The sequence below is a fragment of the Phoca vitulina genome, unplaced genomic scaffold, assembly GCF_004348235.1.
Source record: "Phoca vitulina isolate PV1807 unplaced genomic scaffold, GSC_HSeal_1.0 scaffold10, whole genome shotgun sequence".
Taxonomy (NCBI): domain Eukaryota; kingdom Metazoa; phylum Chordata; class Mammalia; order Carnivora; family Phocidae; genus Phoca; species Phoca vitulina.
Window position 1 is genome coordinate 42,068,484 of NW_022589713.1, and position 13,283 is coordinate 42,081,766.

The 13,283-nt window shown below is 39.8% G+C and overlaps 2 protein-coding genes across 7 annotated transcripts in view; one reads left to right on the top strand and one right to left on the bottom strand.

Moving 5' to 3' along the window:
* The window catches only part of NKTR (natural killer cell triggering receptor), a 53,755-nt gene extending 41,421 nt beyond the window's left edge, over positions 1–12,334 (bottom strand). For all 6 annotated transcript variants that reach the window (XR_004300109.1, XR_004300110.1, XM_032408879.1 and 3 more), the window contains exons 1-2: positions 12,205–12,334; positions 11,939–12,019 (exon numbers count right to left, since the gene is read on the bottom strand). Coding sequence is in view for 4 of the 6 variants with exons in the window: in XM_032408879.1 (XP_032264770.1) it covers positions 11,939–11,996 (58 nt within the window). In the remaining 2 variants the exon portion in view is untranslated. The remainder of the gene's footprint in view (positions 1–11,938; positions 12,020–12,204) is intronic.
* A 162-nt stretch (positions 12,335–12,496) lies between these two features.
* The window catches only part of SEC22C (SEC22 homolog C, vesicle trafficking protein), a 51,481-nt gene continuing 50,694 nt past the window's right edge, over positions 12,497–13,283 (top strand). The window contains exon 1 of the mRNA XM_032408891.1: positions 12,497–12,556. The gene's annotated coding sequence lies outside the window, so the exon portion shown is untranslated. The remainder of the gene's footprint in view (positions 12,557–13,283) is intronic.

Consider the following 13,283-nt stretch of genomic DNA (forward strand, 5'->3'; position numbering starts at 1 on the left):
AAATGAGCAGAGCCAGAACCACAGCCTGGTCTTCTGAGTCCTCATCCAGTGCTCTTTCCAATATACTGAGCTGTCTTCCCAGGTTCTAACATCACTGACTTTCCCTTGCCCCAAACACAACTCCCAGAGTGGCTCTCTGATTGAGCAATTAAAGAAAGCAGTCTTGCTGCATAAGTTCAGGTCATGTATAAAAACAAACCTTCCCAGAAATGACAGCATTCTTTAAAAGGGGACACTTATTTGCCCAAGTTGATCTTACGTACTTCAGCATAAAAGAACTGCAGTTTGCATGTAACAGTTAAGTGGAAACTTTCAGGCTCTCTGGGAAAGATGATTGTCTTGGGGCAGAAGCTAGGTACCCTTGGTTTATTCCTGCTTTTCAGTCTCCTTCTTCTACTCCCAGAATCAGACTTCTAAAAAAAACACCAAGTTTTTCAGGTGGTGACAAGAGCTAGGTTAAGAGTAGGGGGACTAAGAGCAGCAGCTGTACTAGTTCGCACTGTCTGCGTTGTCTGTTTGGGTCACTTCCAAACTACTAGTGTCACTGTAGTTTTGTGATGAAAATGTCAGGGTCTTCGTATTAACTACATTACCTATGAGGATCCCTTCTTGGACCTTAATTTAGGGACATAACTATTCCCTTTTCCCCATCATATTGGGTACCCAACCTGAATACAGAGATCTACCCTTTTTAGCCCCTCTACTCACCCAAATTACCTAATTAAGAATAAGGCTTCACTGATTTGTGCAAATCTGTAAGGACTGCAAACAGGAATTTGGGATTTCACCAAATAGCAATCTACTTAAGACACAGTCTCCTGGAACACAATGAAACTAAAATAGGGGGTTACCTGTAGCAAGGCTTACAATCAGGCATTCACAGCTAGTGGTTTTGAATGCAATTTTTGAGATAATTTTTTAATCATTACCTCAGTTCTAGATAACTTTGTCAGTCACCCAAATCTTGCCTGAGCTTTTTTCTGCCTATTTAAAGATATCTTTTTAGTTTCCATCTGCTTTCATTCCCAGTAAGGTGTTTACTGAACACCTGACCAGTTGTGTAAGTGCTGTATGTTCTACCAAGGGTTCAGGCTGAAAGATATATTCCAGGAAGCTTTAAGACTACATACACGATGTGCAAAACACAATTGTAAGGAATGGTACTGGACGGCTAGTTCATACCACTAATGTCAGAATACGCTTGGCAACAACACTGACAGATAAATACCAACAAAGGTAGAAAAATAACAGGAAAGCACAGGGATTCAGTGGGGGGGTGGGTAAGGGTAGGAGGTACGAGTTAGACCAGGAACAGCCATCTTACGTTAAAGGTAGAAAAGGGAAAAAAATGTGTGTATATTTCACTTGGGGTTTTGAGGAAGAGAAAGGGGAGGGAAAGGAAGATGCTATGACGTCAACTTTCTCCTCTCAAAGTCCCCATAAAAATCCGTGCCTGCCTTCAAAACCATCCAATGAGGTCTGGTGTTATAACTGGATTCTTCAGGCGCAATTTCTAAATGAATGAATGAATGAATAAATAAATAAATGAAAAAAAGGGAAAGAAACCACACCAAACCCTCTTGCTTACAGAAACCTGAAAACAAGCCTTTTTCCTAAAATGTAAACAAAAAAGGCCTTATCTACAAAGGTCTGTCTAAATAATACCTTAATATGAAAGCCCTGTACTTGACTCAGTGCACATGCTTATGTTCATTCACATACAATAATTAAAGCAACTTAAAAAAAATATGTCAGATACCATGCTAGGTTCTTTACAAATAACAGTCTGCTCTGCAAATAACATGTATCATTTAAAGAAACATTGCATTATCAAAAATAACATATAAAAAGAACTGTTTCTATGGGAAAACGGGAGTTGAGGGACAAGGGAATTTAAGGTTTCAGTAAGAATGATTTTTTCATTAAAAGTATCACTATTATTAAGGCATGTTTTTAGCTATAAGAGTATACTGTAAAACTTCAACATCACTGTGGAAATCCTACAAATGATCATACTTCACTCTGTTCCCCCTTCCCCAGCGCTATCACTAGCATAGTCCTTATTGTTTTTCAGATTAGTCAGGACAGAGGAGAATAACTTAGAAGAGCAGTGCTGCTCAATTGCCCTTGCTTCCTACACACTAGCTCCCTCCCTTGTTATCTGATTATTATAACACAAATCGTAGTCTGCCTAATTAAAACCATGCTCCTTAATTAATCCATGCCATCACAATAAATTCATGTTACAAAAACACAATCTGTAAGATAGCTGCTTGTATTATTTTATTCTTCTTCCCAACAACCTTACTACACGGGCACTACTACACTGGAGTCCTTCCTATTTAATTTCTGAGTATATAAAAAGGGAAGAAATCATCTAAATAGTGCAGACCACTGCATCCAGTCACTCTATTCACAAGCTCAGGACCAGGGTGAGATTGAGATCGCAAATACATTTCTCCTGTTCCCTCAGTACATATCAGATCCCCACATGCCTCACTCTCAAAGTAGAAACTATCTTAAGTATGATGAGTCTAATGTTTAAAGAGAAATTTTGAATATAAGCCAATTTTGCTGTGCTATCTTTAGGGCCACATTAAGACAAAACTGATAGTATTTCTGTTCTACAAAGAGGTCAGGTGGCTTGCCCAAAGTCACAAGCAGTACTCCATTTTCAATTCAGTTTCTTGGATCAATGAAATAAAAACACCAATTTCAACTACATACCCATTTTTATCTATTTTGATGAATTGCTAGGGTTTTATGATATTGCTCTGAGGCCCACATAAAAAAAATTTCCAAAGTCAAGCATTCCTCTAAAGAAATACCCTGGTTATCACTTTTGAGAACAAACTTCGGGGCATCTGGGTGGCTCAGTTGGTTTTCGGCTCAGGTCATGATCTCAGGGTCCTGGGATCAAGCCCCGCATCAGGCTCCCTGCTCCTTGGGAAGTCTGCTTCTCCCCCTCCTTCTGCTCCCTCTGCCTGTGCTCTCGCTCTCTGTGTCAAATAAATAAAATCTTAAAAAAAGGAAGGAAAAAAAAAAGGAGGAAGGGCACTGTATTCCTCTAAAATGTCAATGTCCTAAAAAACAAAAAAAAGGTATAAAAATGGAGGATAAAGTGACATGGCAGCTAAATGTAATATCTGATGCTAGACTAGATTTTGCATTGGAAGAGAAAGAATGCTATAATTGACTTTTTAGGCCCAATCACAAAAATGGAAGGAATACAGAGATGGTAGATTAAAGTATCACATCAATGCAAATTTATAAAGTTGATAACTACATTGTGGTTATGTAATAAATATCTCTATTCTTAACAAATATGCTAAGAAAAATACACTGAAGTATTTAAGAGTAAAGAGCCATGGTGTAGGTAATTTACCCTCAGACTGTTCAGAAAAAATTGCACATGCAGAAAGAAAAAGCGAGAGCAAATGGTATAAAATGTAAACGGGTGATTTATAAAGAACAGATGGGTGATTTTTACTAATTTTATTTTTCAACTTCTTATAAATGTGAAATAACAGCCACACGAAAAGTTCAAAACACCTGTAGATAAAGCCCAATGCTTGCATTCTGTGAAAGCATAAAGAACAGCAGTTCTCAAACTTTTTGGTCTTAGAACCCCTCTATATTCTTTTTTTTTTTTTAAGATTCTATTTATTTATTTGAGAGAGAGAGAGTGAGAGAGCATAAGCAGAGGGAGCAGAGCGAGAGGGAGAAGCAGACTTCCCAATGAGCAGGGAGCCTGATCTGGGGCCCGATCCCAGGACCCTGAGATCTTGACCTGAGCCGAAGGCAGCTGTTTAACTGACCAAGCCACCCAGGCGCCCCACCCCTCTATATTCTTAACAATTATTGAGGACCTTAAAGACTTTTTACTTAGATTGTATCTATTGATATTTACTATATTAGAAATTAAAATGGAGAAACTTTAAGAAATATTAATCAATTTTCAATAAAATAAACTCATATGTTAACACAAATATTTTTAATAATTTATATTTTCAAAATTGAACAAAAAGTTTTAATGTGTCATTATTTTACATTTTTGCAAACCTCACTAATGTCTCGTGTAGAAGACAGGTTTTCTGACTGCTCTTGCATTACATCTACTGTGTCATCACACATCCTGGAACCTGTGGGAAACCACTGCGGACTGACAGAATGTGAGTGAACAAATGGGTGTTTGACACCCTGGGGGCTCATGAAAGCCAACCATCTTGCAATTTGAAAACAAAAGGCCTACATCATTTTACTACTATAATGTAGTATATCATAACTATAATTTACTTTGAAATACCTTACATAAACACTGATATAAAAGAATCATGAGTTTTTAAATTAAACCTTAACCAGAAAGAAATACCCTCCAAAAGTGAGAATCAAAGGCCACACCTCAGAGATGGTTACTAAAAATACTTCTATCTTTTCTCTCTCATCACCCAGGGGCTTTATAATCAGCAACATAAATGTTAGAAATGGGTTTTTACTGGTAAATTAGTGATGTTCAGAATTAGTGATATACAGATAGAATAAAAATATTTGGAGATACTCCATACCCTTGTATTAACAGGACAAATAAATCTGGAGGGTCACCCATCAGATTAGAACCTGAGGCTGGGTCCACCAAAAAAGTCCCAAGTCCAGCCACATGTTTAGAGTATTCTGGTGCCTGACAAACATTTGCATGACAATTTTCAAGAGCAGGAATCTTTCACATAAAAAGTGCTTGGAGCACTGAAAAAAACAGAACTGGGACTTCATCAAGCTTATAGAACTGGTTCTTATGTGTGGGCATACTTGCTTGCTAATGTCTATGTATGGCAAAATGTGACTTTTGGTGTACTCTGGTAGCAAGGTTGTGATAAAGGCAATCTATGGCCCTCACCTAACTTATTGGTGACTCCCCGATATGTACTTAAAAATCCCCTAATGGCCATTCTTGACTAACCTGGCTTAAATCAGTTTACTGGTAGATATCTAAAACCTGGTTCCTTGGACTCCAATTTCTTAGTACAAGGATCTGAATGATAAGGCAAAGAAAAAGCGAGCTTCTGAGGCACCAAAAGAGGGAAAAACAAGATTACTACTTCATGCCCACCCTGGGAGGTTCTAACAACACTAGAGAACATTTAACCAGAGAAGGGTGAGTCTTAGAAAAATGAAGCTGTCAGTGAGGATTTCATATATACATGTACTTCCAAACTGGGTATCACATTTCATACAAGAAGCTAATGCCTTCAGAAAACACGAACTTATTTGTAAAGACAATGAAAAATGACTGGCTAATTTCTGCCAGCTATAATCTTTAGAAATTTATAAGGAATTCTAGGTTCAATCAAAATGGAATAAATATACTCCACCCTATCTTTTTCACTGAATGCAACTAAGAAACCTTGGACAGAAAGCATGGAACAATTATCTAAGGACTGAAAAATAAATGGAAGCAGGCAGACTGGGGAAGTAACACAAAAAAAGCCCACCGAATTCGTAATGAATTTTGTTTTCCTACCTTATCTTGTGGCTCAGAATCAAAAGCAATCTGAAACCCAGAATTGCACTGTGGGTACAGAAAGAGCTCTGAGGAAAGCCCTGTATTTCTAGGGACCCCTACAGATGACAGTGAACAAGGGAAATCTCATTTTCTTTCTGTTCTTTCCATTCTCTCCCGTTCTAGCTCCTAGGCAATTCCACAGGGATGGTGGCAAGAACAGTGGTGACCAGGCAATCACATAAAACTTCAAGGCAGGCAAAGAATCTTTCTGACTAGAGGAACTGTGCTCCCAAGAGCATAGGAAGAATCCCTGCTGCTCTTTTACTCTCAATTCTCTTGCCACTTAGCCTCAGAGACGGACACAGTTGTAAGAAGGACATGGCAGAGTAAGGACACTAAAACCCTGGCTTTCTGGCCAGATGACCAAAAAAGGGAGTTCCTAAGGGCCAGAATATATTGGGGAAATCTCAAAGAGGGAGCTCCCTCAAAAAAACAATCCCATGGAGTATGAACTCCAGGGCTTATCCATGCATTATGCATGTGTGGATCTGACTCTTAACAGCAGAAGGTGGTTGCTGGCCGAACCTAACCAGGCTGTCTGCCTGCTACAATATCATCGTCACCATCATCAACAACAGTGAACATTCTCCACAGGATTTTAAACTAGACCCAGGGTCATGTAACATAATACACAAAATGTCCAGGATACAATTCAACATTTATCGACTTTTAAAGAACAAGAATCTCACATTCCTTACAGGAAAAGACAAAAACGGCAACTCTATGATAATACAGATGCTGGAAATGTGTTAGACAAAGACTTTAAAGATTTTATTTATTTATTTGAGAGAGAGCATGAGAGAGAGAACAAGAGCGGGGTGAGGGGCAGAGGGAGAAGCAGACTCTCCACTGAGCAGGGAGCCCAATGGAGGGCTCGATCCCGGGACTCCGGGATCATGACCTCGGTTTAAGGCAGACGCTTAACTGACTGAACCACCCAGGTGCCCCTAGACAAAGACTTTAAAGCAGCTATTACAACCATACTACGTTAAGTACAAATACTCTTAAAATGAATGGAAAAACAAAATCTCAAGCAAAACCACAAGGAAAATTTTTTTTAAAGATTTTATTTATTTGACAGAGAGAGAGAGAGAGTGTGTGTGCAAGCAGGGGGAGCAGCAGGCAGAGGGAGAGGGATGTGGGGCCCCGATGTGGGGCTCAATCCCAGGACCCTGGGATCATGACCCGAGCCGAAGGCAGATGCTTAACCGACTGAGCCACCCAGGCGCCCCACACAAAGAAATTTTATTATTTTTTTTAAAGATTTTATTTATTTGACAGGGAGAGTGACAGCAAGAGAAGGAACACAAGCAGGGGGAGCGGGAGAGGGAGAAGCAGGCTTCCCGCTGAGCAGGGAGCCCGATGCGGGGCTCGATCCCAGGATCCTGGTATCATGACCTGAGCCAAAGGCAGACGATTAACGATGAGCCACCCAGGCGCCCCCACAAGGAAATTTTAAAACAAAAAATACAATGGTCAAAATTAAAAATTCACTAGGTGGGCTCAACAAGACAATGAAGATGACAGAGGAAAAAGTTAGTGAACTTGAAGACCAATTAATAGAAATTATCCAATCTGAAAAATAGAGAGGAAAAAAAGACTGAAAAAAAATTGAACAAAGCCTTAGACTTGTGAGGTAACATCAAAAGATCTGATATTTGTGTCAGCAAAGTCCTGGAAAGAGAGGAAAAAGAGTGCTGGACAGAAAACATATTTGGAGAAACAGTAGCTGAAAATGTCTTAAATTTGGCAAAAGACAAAGATTCAAGAAGATCAGTAAACCCCAAAGAGAATAACCAAAGAAATTCACACCCAGACACATCACAATAAAACTGCTGAAATCTAAAAACAAAGTAAATATCTCAAAAACAGTCAGATGAGAATAACACACTACATATGGGGCAACAACAATTTGACTACAGATTTATCAGAAACCAAATCGACCAGAAGGCAGTGGAACATTTTTCAAGTGCTAAAAGAAAGTAATTGTCAACCCAGAATTCTGTAACTAGTAAAAATATCTTTCAAGAATAAACGCAAAGTGCCTGGGTGGCTGTTAAGCATCTGACTCTTGATCTCAGCTCAGGTCTTGGTCTCAGGGTGGTGAGTTGAAGACCCTCATTGGGCTCCATGCTGGGCGTGGAGCCTACTTAAAAAAAAAAAAAAAAAAAAAATAGAAGAAGAAGAAAGTCAAAGTAAAATTCTCAGGTAAAAAAACCAAAAACCGAACGAAGAGAATTTGTTTCCAGATCTGCTCTAAAAGAAATGCTTTAAGCAAATTCTTCAGGGAAAAGGGAAATGATACCAGAGGGAACCTGAGACTTCAGGAATGAATAAACAGCAACAGAAATGTAAACATATGAGTAAATAACGAGAGTATTTTCTTCTCCTTTTAAGCTAGTATGTGTGATGTTTGAAAGCAAAGGCTTTCAATGTTTGCAGATATAATATATATGACCAATACAGCATAAGGTTGTAAAGGGATATTATATGGTGGGATGGTTTCAACATTTCACCTGAAGTGGTAAAATATTAATTCTAAGTACACCGTGAAAAGCCAAGTATATATGCTGTAATCTCTAGAGTAACCACTAAAAAAACTATAGAGAGATCATCAAAAAAATCAATAGAAAAATTTAAAATACTAAAAAATATTCAAATAACCCAAAATGCAAGAAAACAGATAAATCAAAAACAAATATTAGACAAATCCAAACAAACAATAATTGCATTAAGTGTAAATAGCCTAAGTATACTGAGTAAAAGATTATGAGAATGGGTAAAAAAACAAGATCCATCTATTTACTGTCTATAAGAAACCCACTTTATTTAAGGTTTTTCCGGGGGGGGGGGAAGGGGCGGGGCAGAAGGAGAGGGAGAGAGAGAATCCCAAGCAGGCTCCATGCCAATGCAGAGCCCCACATGGAGCTTGATCTCACAACCCTGAGATCATGACCTGAGCTGAAATCAAGAGTTGGACACTCAACCGACTGAGCCACCCAGGCGCCCCAGATTTTATTTTCAAGTAATCTCTACACCCAACGTGGGGCTTGAACTCACAACCCCAAGATCAAGAGCCTCATGTTACACCGACTGAGCCAGCCAGGCGCCCCAAGAAACCCACTTTAAATATAAGTTAAAAATAAAAGGATAGAAAATGACCTACCACATAAACACTAACAAAAGAAACGGAGTAGCAGTATTCATATGAGACAAAGTAGGCTTCGAAGCAAGGAAAATTACCAGAAATAACAAGGGTCATTACATAATGATAGAAGGGTCAATTCATTAGGAAGACATAACAATCTTAAATGTGTATGCATCCACCTAACAAAAGAGCCTCAAAGTAAATGAAGCAAAAACTAATAGAACTGAAGGAAGAAATAAATCCACAATTATCGGTAGAGACTTCAATACTCCTCTACTGGTAAACAAGAGAACAAGGAGACAAAAAATCAGCCAGGATATAGAAGAACTGAACAACACTATTAGCCAAATGACTCAAATTGACATTTATAGAACACTCCACACAAAAACAGCAGAATATACATTCTTTTAAAGTGCACATGGGAAATTCACTAAAACAGAACATATCAAACCTTAATAAATTTAGAAGAACTGAGATCATACAAAGTATGTTCTCTGACCATAAATGGAATTTAAAGCAGAAAACATTAACAGAAAAACAACTGAAAAATATCCAAGTACTTAGAAATTAAAACACTTCTCCATAATTCATGAGCCAAAGACTAAGCCTCAAGGGAAATTAGAAAATATTTTGAACTGAAAGAAAATAAGCAATATGTCAAAATTGGTGGGGTCCTGCATACAGAAGGAAATTTATAGCATTAAATCCTTATATTGGAAAAGAAGGGTCTCAAGTCAACAATCCAAATTTCCACTTAAAGAAACTAGAAAATGAGCAAAGTAAGTCAAAGCAAACATCAGAAAAGATACGTCATTAAAACTGGAAGAAAATAGGGAAAAAAAATCAACAAAACGAAAATTCAATTTTTTGAAAGGATAATAAATATGATAGTGATAAACCTCTAACCAAACAGACCAAGGAAAAAAGACAAAGGGCACAGATTATCAACATCAGGAATGAAAGAGGAGCTATCACTACAAATCCCACAGATAAACTCACTCAAGAAGAAATGACATGAACAGTTCTGCAACTATTAAAGAAATGAAAATCTTAGTTAAAAACCTTCTGAAAAGAAATTCCTAAGGTACAGTCCTGGAATTATTTCAAATAGGAACCATTTTATTGGATTCACAGAGAAAAGCTCTCTATATAGAGACTCCTCCTCTTCTAATATACACTTATACTCATTTTGTAATTCAAAAGCCTAACTTACTATAAAACATACAAATTTCCATTGATAGTAATAGAAATGAATACATACGGTGTTGTATTCAACTCAATTTTTATCAGTACTTCTTGATCTCTCATTAAAGTGGTCATTATGGCCACTCCTAAAGGATCTTTGATACTTTGTATTTACGTTAACTATTAACAATACAAGAAGTCAAGACTATCACTTGGCTAAGTACTCAATGACATACTTACTAATGGTTAAATCCTACAAAGTGGGGTACCTCACTTCAAATAGTTGAAGTGATCCTTAAAAGTTGTGTAAAAATCAAGTACCTACTATTTAGATAATATACTGAAAAGTTCTAGAAATATTATGTATGAGATTGAACCATATGAAATTGCCAATTATCAACTGGTTTAACCCAGAACAGTATATGCATTCCTTGTATGATTCAGTGTTTTAAAAGTGCTAGTCACTTCTATCGGAATGGCATTATAATGAATTACCTTGAACGCTGGGGACTGAAGTTCGTTCAACATCTAACAAACATATTCTGGAGATTTTTCATAACAAAGGTTATTTGCAAATCTAGGATATGAACATGTACTAGGAAAGGAGTACTTTACATGGCTATAGAACCTTTGTTTTACTTTTCACGAGTCTATTTTTTTTTTTTGACAGTGGGAAATAGCTTTATTTTTTAGTATGTTCAATTTGCGTTTTTAATTCTTAAAAAAACATAAGCCCTGTTTTCTGAAGCATGGACTCACTATAGAGTAAGGATTAAGATCCATCAAGGCTCAAAATATTAGAAACAGAGAATGCAACAATATTTCTAAGATCACAACATTCCTTTGCTCAAAACCCTTAAATATCTTATCTCACAGTGTCAAAAGTCCTTACTATGGTCTATAGCATTTCCTGCTACTCTCATCCCTCCTCTACTCCACCCTGGGCTTCTGGCAGTTCTTCAAACACCAAAGTACACTCCCTCCTCAGCGCCTTTGTACCAACTTCCTTAGCCAGGACTGCTCCTCAAAGATATCCACGATGGCTTACCTCCTCATCTCCTTGAGATGTCTGCGTTAACTGTCATCTCAAAACAGCCTTTTCTGATCCACATTTAGAACAGTACCCCTACTACTAGCCACTGTATTTTTTTTTCCTTGTTTATGGTCTGCCTTCCCCAAATAGAATACAAACTACAAGGAAGAGAGTCCTTTGTTTTATTCATTGCTATATCCCCAGAGTCTTGAACAGTAGCAGGCTCTCAATAAGAATGTGCTGAACAAGATGCTGCACAAAGACTGCATATATGTTTCCAACTAAAACTTCTGACACAGATACAAAAAAAAAAAAAAAAAAAGGGCTAAGGAAACAGTTCGGTACCCGGCCGGCTCTGCTACTTAGAATGAAACAACTACCCTTTAGAAGAAAGTATTTTCAGTAATATATACTAACGAATGGCTGGATTCCCTAAAGACGAAGCATTAACGCTAAATGCATGCGTGCTGCAAGTCTCTGTTGGTACAGAATACTTTCTTTTATCACACAAGACTTTCACTAAGTCATTTTCCCATGAACCAAGAAATTCTGGCTAAAGATACTTAACGGAAAAATAGAAGTGGGAGTTAACCTACTGATATACAAAAATTAGGAAATACAGAATATACGAATCCAAACCCCACACAAGAGAAAAATACCAGAAAAAGGAATTGGAGTGTTTGCCCCCTTAGAGACACTAAGAGAAAAAAAGTCCGAGACAGATTGCACCCCTTTCCTTGGCGCCAGGGATGGTACGAACACTCAGTCCGGGGGTGCAAGGCGTGAGTGTCCCCGCAAGGGGCTTCGGAGGGCGAGGCCCGGACTCTGAGTGGGATAGGAGTGGTGGATCCCGTTCACTCTCCTCTCCCAACGATTTTCGCTCAGGAGCAAAGGTAGTGCTGACTGAGCCTACCCGCTCCCAAAAAGGCTTGGGGGAGGGTTGATGAGGGTAGACCCCTCCCCTTCCCCAAGGATTGTCCAGGCCCCCGCAGGAGCCCAGTCTCCCGCTCACCCGGCTCCCGGTTGATCTCGATGTCGAAGTGGCACTGCGGCCGGTCCTGCGCCCCCATCGCGACCGAGGCGGCGGCAAGAGCTAGGAGAAAGGGGGAGGAAAGCGGTCAGGGCGGGAGCTAGGGCGGGGGCTGGGGCGGAGCCCGCGCCACGGTCGCCTCGCGCCAGCCTGTCGCGACACCACGGGAGGCCAAGCCGGGGTTCCCTCCAGCCCCGGGCCTCCCGACTCCCAAGTAGCGCGCACACACATGCGGGCGAGCTCTTTACCTGGTTGGCCTCCAACCTGAGCAGCTCTCCGTGAGCGGAGAAAGCGCTGCCACGGTGGCGGCCGGAACCCAACGCCACTAACGGACCACCACCCCCTCCCCCGGGCCGGCCTCCCCGCGCCACGCTAAACCCCGCGAGAGTCGGGACAAATACCGCGAGAGCACAGGCTCGAAGGGGGTGTTTAACCGAAGGGTGAGCGCGCACGTGGGCGTGTCCGACGCTCCTATACCTGATCTAGTCTTTTTTGCCCCGCCCCTTCCGTCCCCCTCCCCCCGTTAGAGTCAGTCCGCCCAATCTGGGAGCCCTGATCACGCCTGCGCTCTCTGTTTCCTCTCGTCCTCCCTTAAGATCCGTGAGTGCCCGCGCGTTTTCCGGCATCGCGATGCTTCCGTTTTATCTACACCTGCGAGCAAGCTGTAAGAAACGAAGTCGAGGTTTAGTGAACGGACGGATCTTTTGACCTGTTTTCCTTTTCTCAAGGCGTAGTTACGACACTCTCCTCCTGCTAGACTGTTTCACTTCAAAGGCCTTAAGTGGGCGTCCGTTTCCTCTTTGGCGTCAGCGTCGCAGGGATAGTCTTTGTTCATGGCCATTCATCTTTTGTGAAGAGTCAGTTCGAGACCTTTGCCCATGTTTTATTCGTGTTCGTCTTATTATTGAATGCGGGAGTTCCGAGTACAAATGTTTTGTTAAACAGGTGATATGTGTATGTTCTAAATACAAATCTTTTGTTATATATAATTCTGAGTATTTTCTCCTGAGCTGGGTCGTTTCATTGTTTTGATGGTGGTTTGTGCAAAGCAGTTTTTAATTTTAGTGAAGTTAATTGATCAGTTTTCTCGTATGGTTTGTGCTTTTTTCTGTGCTAAGAAATCTCTGCTTACCCCAAACTCCTGAAGATTTTCTTCTGTGTTTTCCTCTAGAACTTTTACGTGTAAGTCTAAGATTTATTGGAATTTTTCATTGTGGTGTCAGGTAGAGGTTGCGGTTCGTTTTGGTTTTTGGTTTTTTCCCCTATGGAAACAGAGTAGTTTCACCACCATTTGTTAAAAAAAACTTGCCTTTGTCCGTTGAATTAC